At 56.1% G+C, this 23,111-nt stretch overlaps 1 protein-coding gene across 1 annotated transcript; it reads right to left on the bottom strand.

The window, feature by feature from the left end:
* Window positions 1–10,922: 10,922 nt before the first annotated feature.
* KCNK18 (potassium two pore domain channel subfamily K member 18) lies at window positions 10,923–22,329 on the bottom strand. Its single transcript, XM_032312862.1, has 3 exons — window positions 22,110–22,329; window positions 19,506–19,634; window positions 10,923–11,719 (listed from the first exon to the last, which is right to left on the bottom strand). Exons 1-3 carry the CDS (start codon window positions 22,327–22,329, stop codon window positions 10,923–10,925), a joined length of 1,146 nt encoding a protein of 381 aa, XP_032168753.1.
* Between the last annotated feature and the right edge of the window lie 782 nt (window positions 22,330–23,111).

Genomic DNA, 23,111 nt, shown 5'->3' with positions numbered 1-23,111 from the left:
TGGAGATGCGTGTCCCTCCCCCTGGTGCACGTAGGCATGTGTGTCCCCAGGGTTTGCACGTGGAAGAGACTGCTGGATTGTGGGACAGGCACAGCTTCACCCTTTCCAGGCAATGCCAAATGCTTTTCAAAATAGCTGCATGAACACATATCGCTAATTTTAAAGGTTTTTTTAAGATCTTCATGCAAATGAAAAGAAAGGAAGGAGGGAAGAGAAATAGGAAGTAGCCTCACCGCTGCACCGCTGCCTGCACCCCTGCGTCCCAGGACCTAGGATGCCATGCGCCTTTTGTTGGCACCTGGCTCTCCCACCATCCGAGAACTTGAACCCAAGCCTTCCCCGGCAGGCTCTGCTGCCTCTCCTCGGCTGCTTGATGGCCGGACTCAAGCAGTCATCTGTCAGAGCCTGCCGCATCTCCCTCCGCAAACCCCCAGAGGGCAAGGCTGGCTGTCGCTAAAGGTCAGGTCTCCCCACAGAGCCTTGCACAAGGCTTTGCACACTGAACTGTGCACCATTATTGCCCAGTGACTCTAATTTTGGGAATGATGTCCTTTTGCGACAAACCATTCCGATAATTTTTGGAAAGATTTTTATGGTGCTTTCGCCTTCCTACAAAAGTACCATATTGACTGCAAAAAGCTGCTTGCAAAAAGTTTCACTTTTAGTGGTTTGAGGGAATCTAGTGTTTAAATGCACGAGGATTCACCTAATTGTTCTCTTTTGATGGACATTTGCACTGTCGGTCAGTGATAAGTGATGTCCGAGGGAACAGTCCCTAGGATCACAGCTTTCCATATCTGTGCAATGATCGCCTTCAGGAAAACCCCTAGAGTGTGCATATGGGGTGGCATATGGAGTCCAAGAGCAGGAGATTTCACAACATGAGTGAAGTCCATTTCAACCTTCCATAGCTGTTCTTTGCAGAGCGCAGATGTTGGGAGGGTTTACAGAGACACTGGCTGGCATCCTCTCATTCGTCCCCTCTAAGACTCTGGTCACCTCCCCTCATCCCCTGAGCCTCTAAGTCTCCTCCCCGAAAAGCAAGTGAGCGTTCCCTCACCCTGCCCTGGTTCTCCTCTAGAGCCCACTACACCCCTCCAGCCTCCAGTCCCACACTGGGCCAGCCTTCGGCCTCACAGACTCAGCTCCTGGCCCCAAACACCTCCTCCTCCCTAGAAAATCACTTTTGCTCCTTTTAAAAATCCAAAGTCTTCTTGTTTTCTCAAGGAGACATCTGTGTTTTTATTTTCTGCCGTCCTTTGAGCTCTGCTCCAATGAAGCAGTTACCAGGGTTGTGCTGGAAGATTCTTTATGAGGGACTCAAGGAAGAAAACCTTTGAAGAAACGGAAGATGTGAGGGTGAGGTTGTCAAAAATGGCGGCCTTCAGAGCAGCCCATCCCTTCCAATGTCTGGGGCAAGGCTCTCCCCGACCAAACCTTAGACGTGTTCCTGGGAACCTTCTTTCCAACCAAGCCTTGCTCTCGGGCCTGTCTTCAGCCGGCCTAGTTCAGCCGTAGCGAGAATCTTCTAAATCAGTTTAGCAAGAACCACCCCCAAACGTTGATATTGATGTCTGCTCACCCTCCACATCTGACCGCATTCCACACCCCTCACCCTGGATGTCTGATCGCCCTGGTCTGCCTTCATCGAAAATCCTGTTACATAGGTTCACCAAGAATCCCTCTACCCTTGCTCGCTGCTCCTGGAGATTTTCATTCCCGGACCCTCTCACTCCTCTCCTTGGCTATTTGTCCCCAGGTGACTCTGCAGGATTTGAACTGAGCCACCTGAAGGCCGGGGAGAAGGATACCCAGCCCCCTAGAAGGGGGGCAGCCCTCCCCCTCGCCCAGAGCCCTGCCCGGCGCCCATCTCTGGGTGGTCCTCATCATCCACAGGGCCCCCAGGTTCTCATGGAGAATGATAGTCCCTCCTACCCTGCCCCTGCAGTCAGGGAGCTACAGAAAGGAAGGGCTCAAGGAAAGGACATTGACAAAGGGTAAAACTCTCTGTGTTGAGATGCACTCGTGAAGGTGCCATTTCCTCCAACGTGTGGCCGGCCATTCCCACTTCCAGACTCATCACACAGCCACAAGAGAAGGGGAAGCAGACTGCCCACCGACCAGCTGCTTCGGGCATCTTCCCTCTGCTCCCTGCAGCTCCCAACTCCCCAGAGGATGAGGGAGGGGTGGGGTGGCAGGCCTGGAGTGTTGGTGACCCTAAACCCCACATATTCCCAGAAGAAGGGGTCCCCCAAGGTGTTGAAGCCAAGAGGTCACTAATCCTTCGCGGCTGGTGGCCGAGGGGCTGACTCTGCTGCAGGCCCACCGTGCACCTGGGGCTGCACAGTGCAAAGCAGGGCGTGGCTTCCACTTCCTGGGATCCTCTGATCTCTGGTGGACCCCAGGATAATAAGGCAAGAGGACAAAATTTCAACAGTCCCCATGTAGTGGGGTAACTTCACCAAGTTCAGGGTATTTTGAATAGGAGCTGTTCTCTAATCCAGAATCTCTCTGTTTCTTGCACGCATTTAGGATAACATACAGGCTAAAGAAATAAATACAAGGGGACTCGGGCTTGGGGCAAAAATATCCGCTTGAACCTCCAGTGGGCCCAGGTGCGCATGGCCCTAAATGAGCCTGTTTGGTTTTGCTGCATTAATAAAGCTTTCCTGCAGCTCCTCCAGACAAGAGACGGTCAGTGAAACACCCTGTCCCCAACCTATTTCCCGCTTCCCTGTCCAGAGAGTGTAAATGGCTTTTGGGAAAAACTCGGGTCACCTTTGTAATGAGGGCCTGGTGTCCTCCAGCCGCCTTTTGGGGAGGGAGAGGGGGCGGCAGAGGGCCTGCTCCGCACACGCTGCCCACTGGGTTCTCCCGCATTTCAGGAGAAAACCAGGAAGGGCACAGGGTGAGAGTCGGGGCCCAAAGCAGCAGCAGCACCAGAGGGATCCCGGCATCTGATCCAGCAAGTTCTTCAGCACACATCGTGTTGTGAAGCTGCGCTGTCCAGCCGGGCAGAGACAGCAGACCCCGAAGTACCGCAGGGCAGGGCATCGAGGCCAGGGTGGGCAGGGGGAGCTCCGAGGAGGGCGTGTTCCTCAAGGCTGCTGGTCCGGGTGAAGTCCCAAGAGGAAGGGGTGAGGACAGGGCCTTGAGGCCGGGCTGGGATCCCAAGTCTGACAAGGGCAGGTGCCCAAAGCCCCAGGTCTGCTCTCTTTCCAACACTCAGTGAGGTTCCTGACTGTATGTAAAAGGAAGGCAGGATGTCAGTCACCCAGGTAGAGGAACATCCTGAAGGCAACCTCGCTGCTCTGTCCGTCTCTGTGTGTCCCACCAGCCTGGGGAAGCCACCGTCTCCTTAGCAGTCAGCAACACAGAACATTCCATCTGGAAAAAGCCTTAGGGAATCCTTGGTTAGCGGTTTTCATTCCTGGCCCACCGTTCCCCACCCCCACTTTTTTTTTTTTTTTTTTAAGTTATGAACTTCTTTCTTCCAACAAAATGCTATTGGGAAATAGAGCACGCACATAAAACAGAGCTCAGCAGAGCTACTCAGTCACAAGCGGTGACTGGCATCTCCTTCTTTCCGCATGAAAACCCCAGGCAGCCCCTTGTTTTACACGGGGGAAACTGAGGCACAGAGCAGCGATCGGGTTGGTCTCGTACCACACGGACTCTCCAGCGCCGACCTGGGTCCTGACACATAGTAGGCGCTCAGTCAGTACTGGCTGGATAGTGACTCCGGGAGGTGCTGACCGCCTCCGCTTGGTCATCTCTGTGTCACTGCACATGGATCGCTTTTTAAAGAGACTACGGGGTAGATGGGGGAGGGCAGGGGCTGCCACGGCAGAGAGGTCCGCTAATTGCCTAGGTTTTGAATTTGTAGCCTTTGAAAGGGTTTGATTCTTTGATCTAAATGACAAGAACAAAAGCAGAGCATAAAAGGGCCAAAGAGATGAAAAGAAGCCTTAATTTGTGTCCGAGATGGCAGTGGGCTTTGTGGTCCGGCTTCCGAGCTGCTCCAAAGTTCTCTGCCCAACAGACGTGCGTCTGTCACCACGGCAACAGCAAGGGCACGGCTGGGCCTCCAGACCCCGAGGAGCCCCCTGCCAGCCCCGCCCTGTACCTGGCTCTTCCTGGGAGCTGGGTGAGGAGCCCGAGGACGTCCCTCTCCCGTCCAGCTCAGCCCGGCCCCTCTCTCACCCAGCCATCTTATGGGTTCTCTGTCAGGAGGAGGGGAACGGCCTGGGCCCATCAGACTGTCTTCACCCACTGTGCACCTGTCAGTTGGAGAGTCTACGCTGCTAGCGCCCGGCGCAGAGCGGTCCCGGGTGGGTGAATGAACAGACACCCAGAGCCACATACCCGTGAAGGGCCTTGTCTACGACCGGCTGCATCGGGGAGGTGCATGCAAAATGGGGGCTGCCCACGCGCCTCTCGAGTCACCGTGGAAGAGAAGAAGACCAAGTCAAGACAGCCTCCCCGGCTTCCGTCTTGAGCACCCGGAAGGCCGGGGCTGCCCATCCCTGTGTGGGGAAGAGCAGGGCCCGAGGGCAGGCTTGGGCTCCATCCCCGACACATCAAGTGAAGCTGCAGGGGAAGCAGATGTGAACCCAGAGCTCCGGGGTGAAGGACCGGAGATGGTTTTTACAGCCGCTGGGGACCACAAGGGAGGCAGTGGAGCCCAGAAGAAATGAAAGGCCTCAGGTATGAGCTCTGGAGCCAAGGCCATGAGGGAGTGTCAGAGGGCGGCGTGCAACAGAAGCTCAGAGAAAGTGACCAGTGCCGGCTGCGGAAGAAGGGCACAGCTGAGCACGGGGGCCACCGCGTGCGAAGAGGGGAGCTGGGAAAGGATGTCCCCACCCCTTGCGTGCTGGGGTGTTAGCTACGAAATGCACCCCGCCTGGATGGGGGTGCACATCCTGCCTGAGCCTCCAAGATCCGGATCACCCCAGAACCACTGTGGACTCTCACTTGAGCGTGTCCTGCAAACGGAGGCTGAACACACCCTTCCCACCTCGCAGGCAGTGGGGCGTGCTGGAGGCAACGCAGCTGTGCCATTTTCTGCCTCCTTTTCATAGTAATGGAAATAGTTAGAAATGTTTTAAGAGCTTGCAAAGCTGGGCCACCATACTTCCCATGGATGACCTTGGTTAGCCTCACAACCCTTTGATGTAGGTACTATTTCTAGGTCAATTCGATGGGTAAAGAAACCTAGATTCAAGGCTGGCCAAGCAGCAGCCTGTCACCGTAGGCCAAGGTCTAACCACTGAGCCACACTGTCCCTTCCTGGTCAGTGTGACACCGAGGGGTGCTCTGGAGGAAGATTCTGGACTGTCTATCTGATTGCCTTCCTCTTCACCCTTTCCATTAGTCATCTTCTTTCTGGGTGTCTCTGGATAGCAAGCCGTCCTACAGCTGGCAGAAACCAGAGCACGGATCTTGGTACGTTATTTTAAGGTCACTTTACTGTGTGCCCAGGCTGAGGCAGCAGGAAGAGATGTGATGTCCCTCAGAAATATGGCTGGACCTCTGTCTGGAGAGGACGTTGTAAGAGCCAGCGGGAGCCTGGCTTAACAGACTGTTCCTTTGGACACCGTTTCCTTCTTGGCTGGGGTAAGAGGGAATCAGGTGTTATGGATGTTCAACTTAAGGGTCCTCCTGAAAAGAATCCAAAATCACCCAACCCAAACCAGGTGAGAACATGAATATTTGCTTAGAACAAGAACAAATAACAAATTACAATGCTGACAAATAAAAACACGCCCCTATGCAAGCACATTGTCAGAGCTGCTCTGGGCCATGGAAGGTCCCTGAGCTCCTGTTTTCTTAGCTTCCAGGCAGGTCACCTCTGTCCTTCACACACTGACCTTGATCAGAGTCAGTGGAAGTCTCTGACCCGTAGTTTCAAGCACTGCCTTCTGGGGCTTGGGGCTGCCCACCCAAACTGGGGAAGGGGCAGTAGCAGAAAAGTTTCCAGTAGTTCTGAACTGGGACCACCCCAGTGATTCGGCACAAGCATTCAGGGGCAAAGGCTCTGACCCAAACCCCAACTTGTATCTTCTCTGTAGACGACCCACAGGGATTTATTCACACAAATATGTTTGCCACGAACCTACTCCGAGCCAGCCTCGCACTAGGGCCTGGGGCATACCACCATGATGAACCACACAGAGCTGAAAAGGTTTAGATTTGTAACATGGTTGGAGAGCCTGGCACATACTAGCTGCTCATTAAATGTTGGGTTCCTTCCTTTCTTCCCATCTGGCAGCACCCTTAGAAGCTGAGGCCCAGGCCAGAGCAATGCACCCAGCGGCCCCCAGCCAGGGCCCTAGGACACTGGGCCCCTCCTGCTTCCACCCATCAAAGCGGGGGACACCTGCTTTTTTGGCCACCTGGCCCAACACACACACCGTGGAAGCAGGACTACAGGGGCTTTCCTGACCAATCGCCCCCGCCAAGTGGCCCAGAAGCAGGCGTCCAGTTGTTGGGGTCATTCAGCAGAGCAGAGTGGCAGCCAGAACGAGCACTCGGTCAGGTGTCCTGACTCCCAGACCCTCTGTCCCCAGTGGCCCATCCGGAGGCCCTCCCAAGCCTCTTGCTGTCAGGCAGGCTTGGCCCTGGCCCCCCTCCCTTAGGGCAGTACTTCCCAACCCCACGCTGGGGAGAATAACCTCAGTGTGGTTAGGAACGAAAACACACCCAAATCAACAGCACAGCTCTCCCTGGGCACCAGTCACAGAGCCCCAACCCAGTGGACTTCGGGTGGGACAGGGCGGCTGGACGTTGCAGAAGCTTCCAGCGTCTTTCTGGCAGGCTTCCGCCGTCTGCTGGGAGGCCCCGCTCTCTGGAGTGAGGCTGGTGGCTCCGGGAAGAAGGATGCAGGGTGACGCGGGTATTATTGACAGGACTATGGCCAGGACTCCAGTGCTAACATCTCCGGCCCTGACAAGAGTTTGGCAGGACATGTGGTTTGAGGACCAGGGTACGGGGACCGTGGTCCTCGGCGCCCCCTCTCTGGGGGTCATGCCAGGACAGGAGTCCGAAGCGCCCCGTCTAGACCTCTGCTCCGAGGACAAGGGCTCACAAACGTGCTGCTTCCCCCATGTCCGCGGCGGCGGAAAGGCGAGGGGCCTCCTCTTTGGGGACCTCGGCGAGGACAGAAGTCTGAAGCCGCCACTTGCAGGGAGGCCCTGGCGGACGCGCCACCTGCTGGCCTCGGAGCGCGGGGCCCGAGCGGTCTGGTGGCGCCACCTGCTGGCCACTCTGGGGAGCGCGGTCCAGCCGCCAGACACGTCCTAGTGCTCCGGGTTCCCCACCCTATGAAGCTCAGAATCCTCATCTCCCCTGGCAACACCGGCAGGACCTGTGACCCTTCCCTGGGCAGCGCTCGCTTTCGCAGTCCCCAGGCTCTGCGGGGACTGGGCCTCCCAGGGCGGCTCCTTCGTCCTTCATCCCACGTCTTAAGTATCACCTTGAGAGAACTGCTTAACATCCTAGAACAGAGCTTCAGTTTCTTGGGGCGCCTGGGTGGTTCAGCGGGTTAAAGCCTCTGCCTTCCGCTCAGGTCATGATCCCAGGGTCATGGGATCAAGCCCCACATTGGGTTCTCTGCTCAGCAGGGAGCCTGCTTCCCCCCCTCTCGCTCTGCCTGCTTGTGATCTCTGTCAAATAGATAATAAAATCTTTTTTTAAAAAAAGAAGAAGTTCAGTTTCTTCTTCTGTTAAAAAAAAGGGGGGGTAGAATCTAACGATACCATGTGCTGGTATATGGGCTGGTGCACAGCTGGACAGGCCAACCTTCACAGCCATAGGGCAGCGCCTCCCAAAGGCTTTGGTCCAGGGGCGGAGAGGTCAGAGACAAGCTGTGCGTGGGCACCTGGAGTTTCTGCCCCAAGTGGGAGATGCAGTAGGTGATCACCGAAATGGTCCCTTCTGTGCCGGTCCAGGAGCCTCTGGGCCACTTCCCAGTCCCCTAAATTCCCAGGCTGACTCTAGCCAAGCTGAGACCCACAGCCCTTTCTAGAGAGCCCAGTGCTGCTGGGGATTTGATCACGGGCTCCCCTGATCACCAAGAGTTTGGAGAGGACAGAGTGTTAGCTCTTCTGGGGACAGGTCCATTCCAGTCTGCAGGAGGCCCTCCCCGCCGGAGGTTCTACCTCTGCAGGGTGCTTTCCCCATCCAGGAGACCTCATGCCTTCCCCCGGGTGACTGTTCCACCCCACCCCAGCCCCCACCGCCCTGACCGCCAACTGGTGAGTCTCAGGGAGGCTATGAATACAGCAGTTAGAGCAGTGGTTTTCAAGTTTGAGAATCCAACATTCTAAATCAAATATCAGAATCCTCTGAAGGTCTTCCTAAAACAACACTGAGTTCACTGTCCAGCATTTTGATCTAGTAGGTCTTGGATGGAGCCTGAAAATCTGCATTTCCAACAAGTTCCCAGGGGATGCAGCTATCTGATGCACTTAGAGTCAGCTTTGCCACGTCTCTCAGCTAGCTACTTGGCCTCGGCTTCCTTATCTGTAAAATGGGCACCATTCTCTCAGTGCTACAGGGACTGTTAGATAAGACCGTGGGCATGAGGACTCCACTCAAAGACGCGGATATGGCAAGTGTGCAGTAAGTGGGGGCTGACCTCTGTGGAGTTGGTGTACCTGGTCCTGCCCTCCGTCCCCTCTGTGTATGCGGCAGACACTGCTGACCGGGGGGAGGAGGATTACAGGGGAGCAAGGACAGTGAGGATGGAGGCATGTGGGCGGCTCAGTCAGTTACGTGTCCCGCACAGGGATGCAGAAACGACCAGCCCAGGGTGGCTGGAATATGGGGTGCGTGTGGGCAAGAAATGAGGAGCAGGAAGGCATGCGGGGCCATTTCCCAGAACCGCCGAAGACCACCCACTAGCAAGTCCACTAAGCAAATGATCGAGATGCTTAATCTACGTAAAAATGTGTCCCTGACAGACGGCACATGTTTGCATTGGAACAGGACGTGCCTTTGCCTCCAGAAGGGAGGGGCCGAGATTCGAAACCACCTGTAATGACCCCCATGCTTCTGAGGGTTGTACCCGCGTCATCTTTGGAATCTTCCTTGCGAGTGGAAAGCAGCAATCACTCCAGAAATGTTTGTAGAACTCAGTGAACCTTGAAGAGCCCTCCGGTCCGATCGTGTGCTCCTATCTGAGAGGCCCATCCAGACTGACTCTTGAGTTCAAGGGGGATTTGCTGCCCCCCGGGCCTCTGTGGTTTCAGGGAGGTTAAGAAACCCTATAAAAATCCTAATCCTGGTGAGCCACTGCCTGAAATCCCATTTTCGGGGCTTTCCGTCTCTCCGTGGTTCTTGCTTACCCCTTGTCAATTCCCTTTCCTGGGGCAGGTCTTAAAGAGTTGAAGGGGCAGGAACCTTGTGGTTGTGGGGAGGAGGAGGAAAGATCCAGAAAGGAAGACCCGAGGCCGGTCTGAGAGCTGGCCCTTGGCAGTGACCTGAAGCCAAGACAGACCAGAAAAGGTTCAAAAGGTAGGTGCTTCCTTTCCTTTCTAACTGGAACCTCCCAGCACTTCTTATTGGTTTTTGTGATTTTTGTGCTATACCTCGGAGCAAGGTTCATCACTTACCTATGGACTCATTTTGCGAATCACCAGATTTCCAAGATCCTCTCAAAGAAGTTTTCCAGAAACACTGATTCTCTCAAATAAAACATTTCTCATGTCTTGGGACATGGAACAAGTCAAGGAACTAGGAAGACTTGTCCTGCCCCAAGCCTGTCCTGCCCCAACCCTGACTTATTACAGCCTTTCCCCCGCTGGGCTTCCCAGGAGTGGCTCTGGGACAAGGATGCGTGTGCAGGTGGGTCATTGGCAGTGACCTCAAGAGGAATGGAAAAATGAAACCAAGACGAAGGAGGCCAAGACAGGGGGTACAGATGAGCAACAGAGGCTCCATTCCACTGGGGAACTTGGGGAGACGGTGTTGGATCCGACCCAGAGTCAGCCCATGGGAGGGGCAGGCTATTGGGTACCATCCACCCACCTGCTCCTCAGCTGTTGGCCGCGGGGTACACCCAGGAGGGCTCACCCCTGACACTTCTAGCCTGCCCCACCTACGCCCATGCGTTAGGGACGAGGAACACTCCTCGGGCAAAGGAAGCTGGAATGCCAGGGCATAAGAGTGGGGCACCCACAGCATCTGCTACACAGCCCAGCTCATTCACGTGCCAACTCAGTCAGGAAGAGCTCAGGCGCGTATCCCCCCGCTGAGAGCCGGCCCCTCCTGTACCAGTCATCCCCCCGAAGCATCAACATTTGCACGCGCTCCTCGCTCAGGAAGCACCAGCTTTCCACCTGGGTGAGAACACTGGTCTGTACAGAATCCAGCAGTCAGAGTATCCCAGGCCCATGGGGACACAGGTGACAATCCCGCCTAGCCTCAATGTATCTTGCGTGGTGGGCTGGGATTGGGCTGACCTTGCCCACATCCAGGAAGCCGTTCAAGAGGAAGAGGACGGTCAGACTCGCTGTTTCATCGAGGGTGAAGAGGGAGGAGCTCGGGCAGATTTTAACTGAGCTGAAAGACACACTGCAAGAGCAAAGGTGGTTTTTTCCTGGTGACTCAAGAGAAGCTATGACATTCGTAAGGTGTTTTCCTCTACAACAGGTGGGACGTTTGAAAAATGAAGACGGGGCTCCCATTAACTGGGCTTTGGAGGATGGTGAGAGTTTTTGTCTAACGTTTTGATATGAAGGGCATTGGCCACGCTGGGCGTCAGGACCAAAAATCAGCCCTCATGCACGATTTGTCTCTAAGCCCCAAGGTCTCAGGGGACAGGCTGCAGGGACACCAGTTCTAACCACCCTGGACCCCAAAGGACAACGTGAAGAGACCAGCTCTGGCTGGCGTCTGTCACACAAGAGATGGTAGAGATCTCACTTTTTAACAGGCTGGTAAAATACCCCTTTTGCAAAGAACAGCATGAAATTTTTGTAGATGTGAACCAGCCTGTTTTGCACCAACTTGAAAGCAATGCACACGATCTCCATCCCAATGATGATATAAATGGAGAAGAACAAGAAGAAATGGGGGTGCTCTAAAACGGTGTCCCCGAACCCAATGGTGGTCAGCGTGACGAAGCAGAAATAGAAGGCATTCTCGAAGTCCAGCTGCTTCTCCCAGATGGGGAGGATGGCGGCCGCACAGGAAATGTAGGCGAACACGAGGAGGGCGATGACCGGGAGGGGCACGTCCAGCTTCTCCACCTGTCGTCCCACCTGATCCAGGTTGCTGATGACCGAGTAGGAGAGTCGTCCTGACACCAGCTCCGGACACGAGTTACTCCTCTCCACGGCCCGCGGGGGTGGGGGCAGCGTGTTCTGTGTCTCTCGTGCAAGAAGTCTCTCGAACAGATCCGTGTTGCTGCTTGGGGCGGAGGGACACGGGCCAGGTTTGGGACCCGGAAGCTCTTGGGCGTCTATGACGATCCTGGGGACAGCTTCGGCCGCAGGCTTGGTGGCCGGCCTTCTGCAGAGCAGGCGGGAGCACCACCGGCGAAGGGGAGGCGGGAAGAATGGGAGTTTTTGGAACCGATTGTAAGATGTAGACAGGAGGGTGGCCAAGATGTCACCCATGTCCGTGAGGACTAGGAACATCAGAGGGATGCCAAAGAGTGCATAGAGCATGCACAGGTATTTGCCGAGCCTGGTGACGGGGTAGATGTGGCCGTAACCTGAAAGAGAGCACAGAGCCCAGGAATGGTTGTCTGCTCTTCCCCCTCCCCCGGAAAAGCTTTCGAGAGACCTTCTGCCATTTCTCTTCCTTGTTTACGCAATGTGTTTGAAAATACTCATCTTAATGCATTCACCGGCGCCATCTGGCCTTGGGCTTGCTTTGCTGGGGGCAGTGACAGGGGAGACTCAGCTTCTCTTTAGGAGAAGGAGCATGGCATGTCCGGATCTTGGACCCAAGACGTCCTTGGCAGGGGGGACAAGCATGTCTGGGGGTGAGCTGATCGCTTTTCACTCTGCCGCGGCCATTTCTAAACATCGACATGGCAGGACGCATGCAAGGGGGGAGGCGGGGGTCGGCTCTGCCATCAGGACCACCTCCTCCTCCATCCTTCACAAAAGCACCTGTTTTTAAGAAGCCACCCTTGTCCTCCCCAGGATGTCTGGCCCCCTCCTTTATTAGTTCCTCCATAATGGGCCTTTAGTATACGCCAACAGTGTACAGCAGTGTACATAGCATGAGGGACAGTGGGAGGACGGAAGGTGTGAGACACAAGTTGCTGCCCTCGGAGCCACTGAGGTTTAGTAGATTAGACCAACCCGTTCACAAACGCTAGTGACGTGGTAAAGATCCCAGCATCGAGCCTCTTACCAACCTGCGCTCGAATCCCAGCTCGGCCATTTACTAGAACCTTACTTGGCTTGCGCTCACGTGGTCAAGTTTCTTGCCCATAACACAGGGCGGCAACCCCCGCTTTGTATATTGACCCCCTGGAAGGATGACGTGAGACCAGGGCCCGACCCGTCGGGCGAGGCTGAGAAATGCCGGCGTCCCCACGCTCAGGCTGATCCACACTGCCGGTCGTGCTTACTGTGGGCTGGCAGCGCCCCACCTGCAGAGGCAGATGTTCTCACCGTTCACAGGTGGGGAAACTGAGGCTTGGAGAAATGGAGCAACCCAGCCAAGAGCATTCAGGACGAAGAGCAGAGCTGGCAGTCAAGCCCTTAGGCTTGTCACACCGGCATTGGAGCACCCAAGGGGGTAGAACCTTGCCATTCTTACAAACCAGTCAGCCAAGCAAAGGGAGGGTGGGCTGAGGCTTTTCCGTGCTCTTCAGGCGCCGCCCCCCTCCCATCACCCCAGCCCCGACCCTCCCATCGACTGCGGGGCCAGAACAGAGAGGCCTCAAACCCCACGGGCCAGGCAGCAGGAGCTTCTGAAGGGAACGAGCTCAGTGACCTCAACAGAGTGAGGGAAATGCTTTTGTATTAAATGCCTGTGTTTAATTTTTGATGTCATAAAGGATGATTAATACAGAAAAACCTAGGCCAGTTATGCAAATTGACGTGACAGCACTTGCTCCTCTGGCTGGCTAAACCCCAGCCCCGGCTCCCGGCTCCCGGCTCCCGGTGGCCAGCTCTGGCCTCAGGCTCTGCCTTCCAGCGGCAGACACGCATTCAGGCCCCCCCAACACCAGGGTCCCGGGAGAACGCCGCGGACCTCAAACGGGCTCATCTGTTGGCATCCATCCCAGAGCACTCCACACCCCCCTTGGCTGATTCCACGAGGCACATTGGTGGCATTTGGTGGCAGGGGCAGTTCAATCTGAATGTGCCCTCATAGCGTATGTACACGTTGAGTGCTTACTGCATGCGCTGGGGACACCGTGGTGAGCAGAGCAGATACGGAAACCCACCTCGCCGAGCTCCTGGTGTAGGGAGAGAGGCAGATGTGAATCACGTAGCCACCCTGGTGAGCTCGCTGTGGCAGGTGGAGATCAACCACAGAACATAAAAGAGCACACTGTCCCATGAGCGATTAGAACAAGGCGCTCCTCCTGGACTTGCCTTTACTGAGCACCTGCTTCATGCCTGGCACTTACGGGTGGGCTTGGGGGTACAGTGGGAAACGGGCAGAGGTCCTGCCCTTTAGGGCTCCTAGCTGAGAAGAAATCAAGGCCTTGAGCTTATCTCTCCACCATCCATAGGATTGTGAGGACCCAACAGGTGTATACGCCAGGGGACAGGAATGGGGGCCACGTCTGATGGGCTAACCCTCCCATCAGAAACCCGGGTTTTTTCAGGGGGCAGGACTTGCTGAGACAATGCCAAGGATTCCAAATGCCTCTGTTTCCCTTCCCTTTTCCCTGAGGGTCTCCAGCATCTCCGGCCATCGCCTCTAGGAGAAGAGGTTGCACAAGTGGCCTCAGAGCCCTGTCCGGGCTTCGTAAAAGCCAAGAAGCACTGAGGCAATGAAGGTGGGGGTGTGGTCTTGAAGGGGAAGGTAGAGAAGAGGAACACAGGTGAGCCACGGCTGGGATGACCATCTGCCCAGGTTGCCTAGGACTGAGGGGTTTCTGTGCTAAAACTGTGGCAGTCCCAGGCAAACTGGGCAGTTGGTCACTCCAGCCATGAAGGAAGGTATGGAAAGATTCTCTGGAGCAGGGACGATGAGGGATGAGGGCACCTGGAGCCTCCTGTGGAGGGGAAGGAGCTCAGACCCGGCCATGGAGCCCCGGGTGTCAACGAAGATGCTTGGGCCAAAGCTTTTCATGAGCCCCATGCAGCCACCAGTGCTTAGCAGGTCCCCAGCAGACATGAGGGCCCAGAAAGGGGGGCCACCCCGTTTTCTAGATGGTGGACAAGCCCCTTGGGTTCTTGTGCACCCCCAGGCAAGTCAGGAGACACTCCACAGTGGAAACCTCTCGGCTTCTAGGATAGGGTCCCAGCATCAGATCTATTTTAAGGAAAAGAACATCCCACTGCTAGAATAAAGTGCCTCTTAGAGTGAAAATTCCCTGCACTGCAAAATCCCTAATGTCAACAACCATCATTATTACCATTATTTAGCGGACAAAGAACAGGGAAGTCAGGGGACCTGTCTGCGGTGGCACAGCTCAAAGCCGACAAGGGTGTGCACCCCTCAGCTGAAGGCTTCCCTGTTCACCTGCCCCCCCGCCAGTGTTCTCCTTGGCAAGGGTGAATTTAGCGGGTTTAAACTAGAGGTGGCCGCCTCGAGGTAGAACACGTTGAGTCTAGGAGCTATGCCATTTTTCAGAAAACGTTTCAAGGAAGCAAATCTGAGAGAGTATGCGGCCCCTGTGAAGGAAATTGTATTAACTGTACCCATTATTGAATGCTGAGATGCATAACGGAAAATCCTATCATTTCTTATAATGTATTCATATATTCCAGTATGGTCAGCCCACTCCACTTAGGCTGTGAGTATTTAATAACCCATGCACTTTACTTACTTTCTCTTTAAGTAGGCTCCACGCCCAGCATGGAGTCCAATGTGGGGCTTGAACTCCTGACACTGAGATCAGGAGTCCGAAGCTTAACGGACTGAGCCCCCGAAGAGCCCCCACACACTTTACTTTCTAATCCAAGGAGACTGACCCAGTCGGAAATGCCTGGGGACTGACCAACCTCACACCTGCCAGGTGTCCCTTTTTCCCCATCAAGGCCAGGTGCATTAAGGGTGGCCCAGAGATGGAGGGCAGGAAGCACTTCAAACACTGTTATTGATCACAGGCAGCGGAGAACCTCCCCAACATCCTCTTCCAGTTGTAATTACCGGACAGCATGATGTCCTAATTGATTTGATGGTAGCCTCGCTTTCTTGGGACTTAAACCAAGATAATGCATTTCCATTAGATCAGTGGTTCACAGCCTGGGCTCCCATTAGAATCACCTGGAGGGCTCTGAAAAATACCGAGGCCTGGGTTTGTCCCTAGAGACTCTGACTTGATTGCCTCGGGGTCCAGGCTTGGGAGCTCATAAAAGATAGCCAGGCAATGTGCAGCCAGGGCTGAGAACCGTCGAATCGCATCAGTGCTTTGCAAACGTCGGCGTGCATCAGCATCACCTGGAGAACTTACTAAATACAGATTTCTGGGCCCCACACCTATAGTTTCCAGCTCAGCAGGTCTAGGATGGGGCCTGAGAATTCATTCTCATTTCTAATAGGTTCCCAGGTGATGCTCATGCATGCTAACGGGTCCAGAGACCACCGCATTCGATCAGTTCTCATTGGGGAAAATTTTGCCTCCCAGGGGACATTTGACAATGTGGAGACAGCAGGAGAAGAAGTAGGGCCCTCAGGTGGGTAGGGACCAGGGATGCCGCTAATCTTCCTACAATGCCCAGGACAGCCCCTACCATGAAGAATCATCTAGCTCGAGACGTCCACAGTGCCTGCCCAGAAAGCCGGCATCAGGTTAATCCCCTGAAGTTCTCCAGGAAAAGAAAAACAAACTGAACCCCTTTGCTCATCTCCACTACCTTCCTTGAGGCTGCTGCTTCCCCATCACTGCTGCTCCACTGAGCTGTGGGTCTCTCTGGAAAGGCCTTGCCTTGGGGGCTCTGAGCTCCCTCTCCAGAGCCTCGGCTCGCCGCTAAATGGCACAGCTCCTGCCCCATAGGCCGGTCGTGTCATGAGGCTTAGATAAGATCGTGCATCTAAAGGCTGGACACACCATGCCCCGTGCTGGGAATTGCCCAGTAGGGCGGTAGTTAGCGGTGTTCTTTCTGCCGGTCCCTCCCTGCCGGTAGCCGCCGGGAGGGGAAGAGCCCGGCTCTGAAAGGAGCCACCTGGGGGCGCGCTCGAGCACAAACTCGCGTCCATCCGTGAAGCTGTCGCCGCAGACGCGGGGTGTTCACTCCAGCAACTATTCCTTCATCTTTCCTGGGGTACCGCTGCTCCCCCACCCCCGATTTAGAGATAGATCCAACTGGTCTAGATCCTTCTGGTCATCTGCCTGGACTGACTCAGGTGTGGGGGGTTTCTAGGAAGGGTTTCTTTGCTGGTGGGGACGGCCAGCCCCTTCTCGGCTGCACATGCAGTGCCGCGCGACCCGAGTGGACTCAGGTGACCTGCTGAGCCGCTAAGCAGGATGGGAGAGGACCTGAGGCTCGAGGCCACGGCCGAGCCGCACGTGGACCGGCCCCGGAGCTGCCTCCACGGACTTCTTACTCCGGAGGGAACGTGTTCCCCCGGTGGTTGAAGCCGGTTGGGTTGGATTTTCCGTGAGCGGCAGCTGAGCGGATCCTGGCGTCACCTACACTTATCCTCACGGTGACCTGCAAGGCCACCGAGGGAGTCAGAAGGGCCACATCGCTCCCTGATGGTCACACCGCTGACCCCTGACGGCCAGTCTCCAGGGTCCACGGCTGCCCAGGTGCTCCACTCCCCACGTGGGAAGGGGCTGCAGCCCCAGCCCGCAGCCACAGGCCTGGGCTCTGCGGCCCTTGTAGGCCCATCCGTCTCAGGGACTGGTACTCTCTTGAATGAAGACCGGGGCCCCAGGGCGTTTTCACTGGCCCGAGAGGAGCCATGGGCCACACTCCCAGTGGGGATGCTGACCCAGGAGCTCCTGAGCCTTGGCTGAGGGCAGCCTCACCACCTACCCTCCTGTGACCCCATCCCCAGCTGGGGAGACTCCTGCCAGCCCTGGTGCGGCCCCTCCCACCTGTCCCCGCCTGCTGCAGCGCTGCGGAGGGAAGCCAGGGGCCCTCAGTCCCTCAAGCATCCTCAGAGGGGGGCCCAGGGACACAGCACCCAAGTGTAAGAGCAGCCCCAGGTCCCTAGCTCAGGAGGTCACTGCTCCTGCCATGCCCCCCCACTCCTGTCTGTTTCTGCTGTCCCCCAGGAGACCACACTTTGTGCGGCCCCCGAGAAGAGGATCTGGGCTCCCCCTCTTTTTAAAAGATTATTTATTTATTTGACAGAGAGAGACACAGCAAGAGAGAGAACACAAGCAGGGGGAGTGGGAGAGGGAGAAGCAGGCTTCCCGCTGAGCAGGGAGCCCAATGCGGGGCTCGATCCCATGACCCTGGAATCATGACCTGAGCCAAAGGCAGATCCTTCATGACTGAGCCACCCAGGCACCCCTGGGGCCCTCTTTAAATGAGCACGTGGGCACTGTAGGGGTCAGCTCTGCCCCACACCCTCCCCTCTACCCTGGGCTGTGAAAGGACTGCCCTGGGTCAATGATTTGCACATAAGGAATCCTTGCTTTGGGGCTGAAGACGCACTTAAGAAAGTGCAGGGAATGGGGTGAGGCGGGCTCCTTCTCTCCAGGCGCCTTTCCTTCCAGGCCCTGGCATCAACTCCAGCCAGACATAACGTCTCTCTGGGAATCTGAGCTGCCCCTGCACCCCAGGCACAGGAAGACTCTCCCTGGGGCTCGCTGGGCGGGGCTGGGCAGCATCCCTGCAGCACCCCCATGGGCCTGCAAGACTGGCAGGCTAGTCTAGGGAAAGAGCACTGGACTTGGAGTCTCGAGGCCTATTCATGGGCACCCGCTCTACTCACTGTGTGGCCTTGGCCCCTAACAACACCTCTCTGGGCTCAGGCTCCCCCACCTGATTCATAAGACCTCTCTGAGCCTTAAAAGAGGCAGCTTAGTGTCCCGAGGGTAGCTGTTGGTCCCCATTTCCACCGCAGCCCTTCCTCCTCCCTCACCTCACTGTCGGCGCTCCCAGTCCTGCTCTGGGGCACCAGCGCCCCTCCCCACACCGCGCCTCCCCCCTTCGGTGCTCCCCTCTGTTCCCCCGGGGGGTCAGTTATCATCTATATGCTGGTGACTCTGAAACCCAGCTCCCCAACCTTGCCCAGACCCCTGAGCCTCAGACCCACATTTCCAGCAAGGCTGCATGTCTCCCCTTGGAAGCTCCCCTGGAGACTTGACCTTGACTGGCCCCGAATCCTTGCAGGGTCTTCCCCACCCTCCCCGCAGCGTGTCGGTCCCTCCCAGCAGAGCTAGAGACTGATGTTTTCCTCATCCCGCAGCTATCCGAACACTGCAGACTTTCCTGCAAAGACTGCCTCCAGTCCGCCCCTCTTCTCTGTCCTCGCGACCACTGTCCTGGATGAGGGTCCATCCTCGCTCACAGAGGCTGCCACAGAAGCCCCCCCACTGCTCTCCCTGCTGCCAGTCTTACCCTTTCTTATCCCCCATCCCCACCCCATGCTACAGCTGCGGTGATCTTTCTGGAACGCTGCGCTACCGTGTTCTTCCCTCGTTTAAAGGACATTCCCACTGCCCTCAGGATGAAGCCAAACTCCTTAGCCCAGCTTGCAGGGTCTTCCCGTGGACTGGGCCCTCCTCTCCTTCCCACCTCTCGGCACCCCTAATTAACCTCCTTACAATGCCCGCCATTCCTTCTGTTCCTGGGCCTTTGTCCACACCGGGCCTGGAGTGGCCTCTTCACGCCCACGTTCCCCCACACTGGCGCCTCCTGCTCTCCCTGACAGAGCCTGGCCGTCATCCCCTCCTGGGAGTCTTTAAAATGTTCTTACCATTAAAGTGTCGCCTCTTGGGCCACCCCGAGCCTGGGGCAGCTGCCCTTACGCTGCGCCCCCACGATACTCCGAATATATCGCAGGCTGACCACATCCGGTCGCCCGGGAGCCTGGGCCGGCGGGTACCACTGGCAGGAGGTGTTTCGTACAAGAACATTCAGCCAAGGGGCAGGAGGGGGCTGAAAGGCAACCCACACCTTGCTCCCTGGGGCCTCCACCAGGGGCAAGGGGCTGCACCCACCAGAAGGGAGGACAGTCCTTCCAAATTCCACCCCCCACCCCGTCTTAGCAGGGAGCACAGTCCTGCAGATTTACGTGGCCCCTCGGCCCGGCGGACCCGGCACAGGGCCGGCCCTCCTGCACCATTACTTGACCAAGTGAGCTGAATATTCTACCTCCCCACCAAGGCGCCCCAGCCTCTCCCTGCTCCCTCTTGCTCCCCCGACATCTGCCCCCAGGCCTGCCCTTGCCCTGGGACTTACCCACGGTGCTGATCACTGTGCAGCAGAAAAAGAGTGAGCTCAGGAAGGACCAGTCTGCAAACCCGTTAAACCAGTGGGGCTTCACCTTCTGCAGCAGCACCCCGAGGTCCCGTCTCCTGCCTTCCTCCACTGGGGAAAGAGAGGACCAGAGTGAGGAAGTGGGTTTTGCTCAAGACAGGTCCCACCATGTGCAGGGGTCTTCCCTAAGGAACAGGACCCCCCTGCCTTGTGGCCCCTTAATGCCAAAACCTGGCTCTGCTTTTGCTGTCTCTGCACTTAGTTCCTGCGGAGATGACAAGGCCTTGTCCTTTGTGAGAGGAGTCCCCAGGGAGAGGCCCCCAGGGGTCTGGCACAACCTCAGCCACAGGATTGCTGTGTGGCCTAAGGGAGCTTCCAGAAATTTCTGAGCCACCGCGTCTTTCGCTTTGCAAAGGGGCATTCTACTTCTGCTCAGTCTCTTTCACAAGGTTTTGAGAATTGAAAACAAAATGGGTCTTATGAAATGCAAGCTCTTATATGGATACAAACCATCCCTACTCCCGGAGGTCATTAAGCCTGATGGCATTTGGTACTCGTACTGGGATCTGTGGGCACCGAGGCGCCTGAGGATTTCTGGGAAGCCACGGCTTTCACAGCAACTGACCCTGGGCCAGCCGAGCACGACTGGGGCCCTGGTTACTCGGGGAGGTTCCCAAATAGCTCTGTTGGCCTGGGTGTCCAGTGGGCTTTGGGACCTCAGAGCCATCCTGAGACCCTGGCATGTGGCGGGAGCTCACTGCTCATGTGAAAGGGTGCCGAGCCGGGAGTCTGGACATTCTAGAGCCGGCTCTGACCCTGGGTAGCTCCCACAGCCGTGGACGGGATGCTTCTTTCCGAGCCCTTCCCCATCAGGGAGGGAGCATGATGTGGTGACAAGTGGGGTCTGGAGTCCAACGCCCGGGGTGGAATCCTTAGCTCCACGTCATAGTTTGTGACCTTGGCCAGCTGCTTAACTCCCAGACCCTTTGTTTCCAAATCTGTGAAAGGGGTCAGTTCATACAGGCCCCTGGGGGCGGCGTGAGGACTAAGTGCAATAAAGCAGGAATGTGTTCTGCACTGGGTCTGCACTTACCGGGCATTTAAATCTCCAACAAAAATTAGTTAAAAAAACGGGGTGGGAGGGGCGTCTGGCTGGCTCGGTCAGAAGAGCAAGCAACTCTCTTGATCTCAGGGCCATGAGTTTGAGCCCCACATTGGGCACAGAGATTATTTAAAAAAAAAAAAACAAAAAAAACACAAAATGGGGTTGGCCCAGTGCTGTGTTCCCATTGTATTCTGTCCATCAGAATCACCAGGGAAATGTTGTAAGATTCCCAGCCCAGCTCTGGAAATCCTGATTAAGTGGGTTTGGAGAAGAGCCTGGAAATGTGTATTTCAGACAAGCTCCCTGGATGATTCTGATGCCTGATCAGGTCTGGGAAGCTCTGAACTTGTTGCCTTCAGAGCTGGGGATGGCTCAGTGTCCTGGCGGGGGCAGGGGCGGTGGCAGAGGACATGTCCTGGGTCAAATGAGCAGCGTGTGTCCGTCCGGTACAGATGCAGAGAGAAGGAGCAGGACCCTCCATGAAGCAGAGGCTCTGCCTCCTGAAAGCCTGCTGGAGAAGCAAGGTCCGGTCCAAGGGGGAGCCGTGAGCAGCCCAGCTGATGACTTACCCATCACACCAGGGACATCCTTCCCCTCACTTGTAGAGGCTGTTTTTCCTTTGTCTTTTACTTGTGGACTCTCTATATTTTTATTTTGGTCTGTGAAATACATATTTGCAAACTTTGGGGAACAAGGCAGAGCAGGACTACGTGACTCAAGACAAATGAAACGCAGTAAGGACAGAAAAAGTGCCTTGTGCCTTTCAAGAGGCTTCATGTTCTTAATCTGCTTCCCACAGGGTCCCTATGATTGGCAGGCCTGAGACTGTGGGCCCCCACCGTCCAGCACACTGAGACCCAGAGACAGCAACAGCTCTTCTTCAGGTCACACAGCAAGTTGGGGGAGCAACCGGGATTGAAACCAGGCACCCAAGTTACCAATTCCCTCCCCTGAGTCCAAAAGTAGAAAAGGCCACTGGGAACAGGAAGTGGGAGAGAAGAGGGCCAGGCGGCTCCTCCTGGGGGGCCAAGCCCGGTTTGATTGTCGCTTGAATCCTAGTTCCTGTAGACTGAGTCCTGGGGATAGGCAGGCATGAGTCAGAGGAGCACCTAGGAACCCCCAGCCCCAAGTCTGGTCACCCATGGCCCCCAACCAACCTCATCAAATCTCTGGCAATCCATCCTCATCAGAACCTGTCCGTCTGGGTGGGGCTGGGAACTGAGGCAAAGGGGAGGGAGCAGGTCCTTCCTGAGCACGCACTGGGTGCTCAGTGCTTTCCCTACATTCTTCATAGCGACCCTAACAGACTCTTGTTTTCCCTGTTTCATGGAGGGGAAAACTGAGGCTCAGAGAGGAGTCATTTGCCTAAGGTCCCACACAGAGGTGGAAGGGATACAAGCTGAGGGCTCCCAGCCCGCTGCTCTCTGGGGGCTGCCTCCCCCCATGGAGGAGGGCCCACCCCGCCCAGAGGAGCCACCTACCTGTTCTGTTGCATTTCAGGATGCCACAGAGCTCCACCAAGAATTCCTCAAAGTCTGGGTCATTTGGCCCCAGCTTCTGGCCACCCTCGATGGCTGAGAAGAGGGCAGCACCCAGCAGTGCGTAGGTCACCAGGGAGCAGAGGAAGCAGAAGCGAGGGAAAAGCTTCTCCAGGGCCTCCAGCAAGCACTTCCTGGCCGGGGGTGGCCCTGCAGCCTCCATCCTCCCAGGAGCGCTCAGAACAGGAGGAGCTGGTGGGAGAGGCAGGAGCAGCCCTGGCTGGAGGAGGAGGGACAGGAGAGGAATGGGAGTGCCCAGAGAATAGCCAGGCTCCAGCACTAAGTGGATGGTGCGCGTGCTTCCCCAAGGACCGGGAGGCAGCCGGTTCTCATCACGTTCAGTCACTTAGATGGCGCCCCCCAGCACCCCAAATTGCTATTGATCCACTGGCCTAGAGCTGCCCTGCAGGGGCTTTGGGTGACGCTGTGGGAGCAGCTCTGTGCTCTGGCCTTTCCCATCTGGAAGCTGCAATTTTGACTTCCAGGTACCAAATCTGACTTTTGGTTTTCAGTCAAGTGATTGCCCTTCCCGAGGGTTGTCTGTGGTATCTGGTTTCCTGGACCGGTAGTAATAATAGTCATGGGCATGGCCAGAGCTCTACAGTCTCCAGGCTTGATCGTGTACGGATCTAATTATTGGTCCTAATTCTTCACTCCCCTGTAGCATAGCCCCCCTGCCACGACTTTAAGGTGGGCAGAGCTAGACCACATGATTTGCTCTAGCCAATCATCTGTTAGCAGACATGGCAGAAGCAGGGGCTTGAAATGTGCCCTGTGCCCTATCTCTGCCATGGGAAAAACATGGCCAGTCTCAGGCACAGCATTGTTGCCCATTTGGATCCCCCTTCACAAAAGGATTCTCTGCGCAGCTTCAAGGAACACAGTTCACAACAGCCTCCAGCTGTTCATCCTTCAACTTTCAAGTCCTCTTCTCTGGGAAGCCCT

Source organism: Mustela erminea, chromosome 14 (assembly GCF_009829155.1).
Source record: "Mustela erminea isolate mMusErm1 chromosome 14, mMusErm1.Pri, whole genome shotgun sequence".
Taxonomy (NCBI): Eukaryota; Metazoa; Chordata; class Mammalia; order Carnivora; family Mustelidae; genus Mustela; species Mustela erminea.
The sequence above is the reverse complement of the archived record's forward strand: the minus strand, read 5'-3'. Positions and strand labels throughout refer to the sequence as shown.

Coding starts and splice junctions, on each gene's coding strand:
- KCNK18 (XM_032312862.1), bottom strand. CDS start 22,329: ATGGAGGCTGCAGGGCCACCCCCGGCCAGGAAGTGCTTGCTGGAGGCC. Junction 19,635..22,109: donor CCTGAAATGCAACAGAACAG/GTAGGTGGCTCC, acceptor CTCTTTCCCCAG/TGGAGGAAGGCAGGAGACGG. Junction 11,720..19,505: donor CACAGTGATCAGCACCGTGG/GTAAGTCCCAGG, acceptor GCTCTCTTTCAG/GTTACGGCCACATCTACCCC.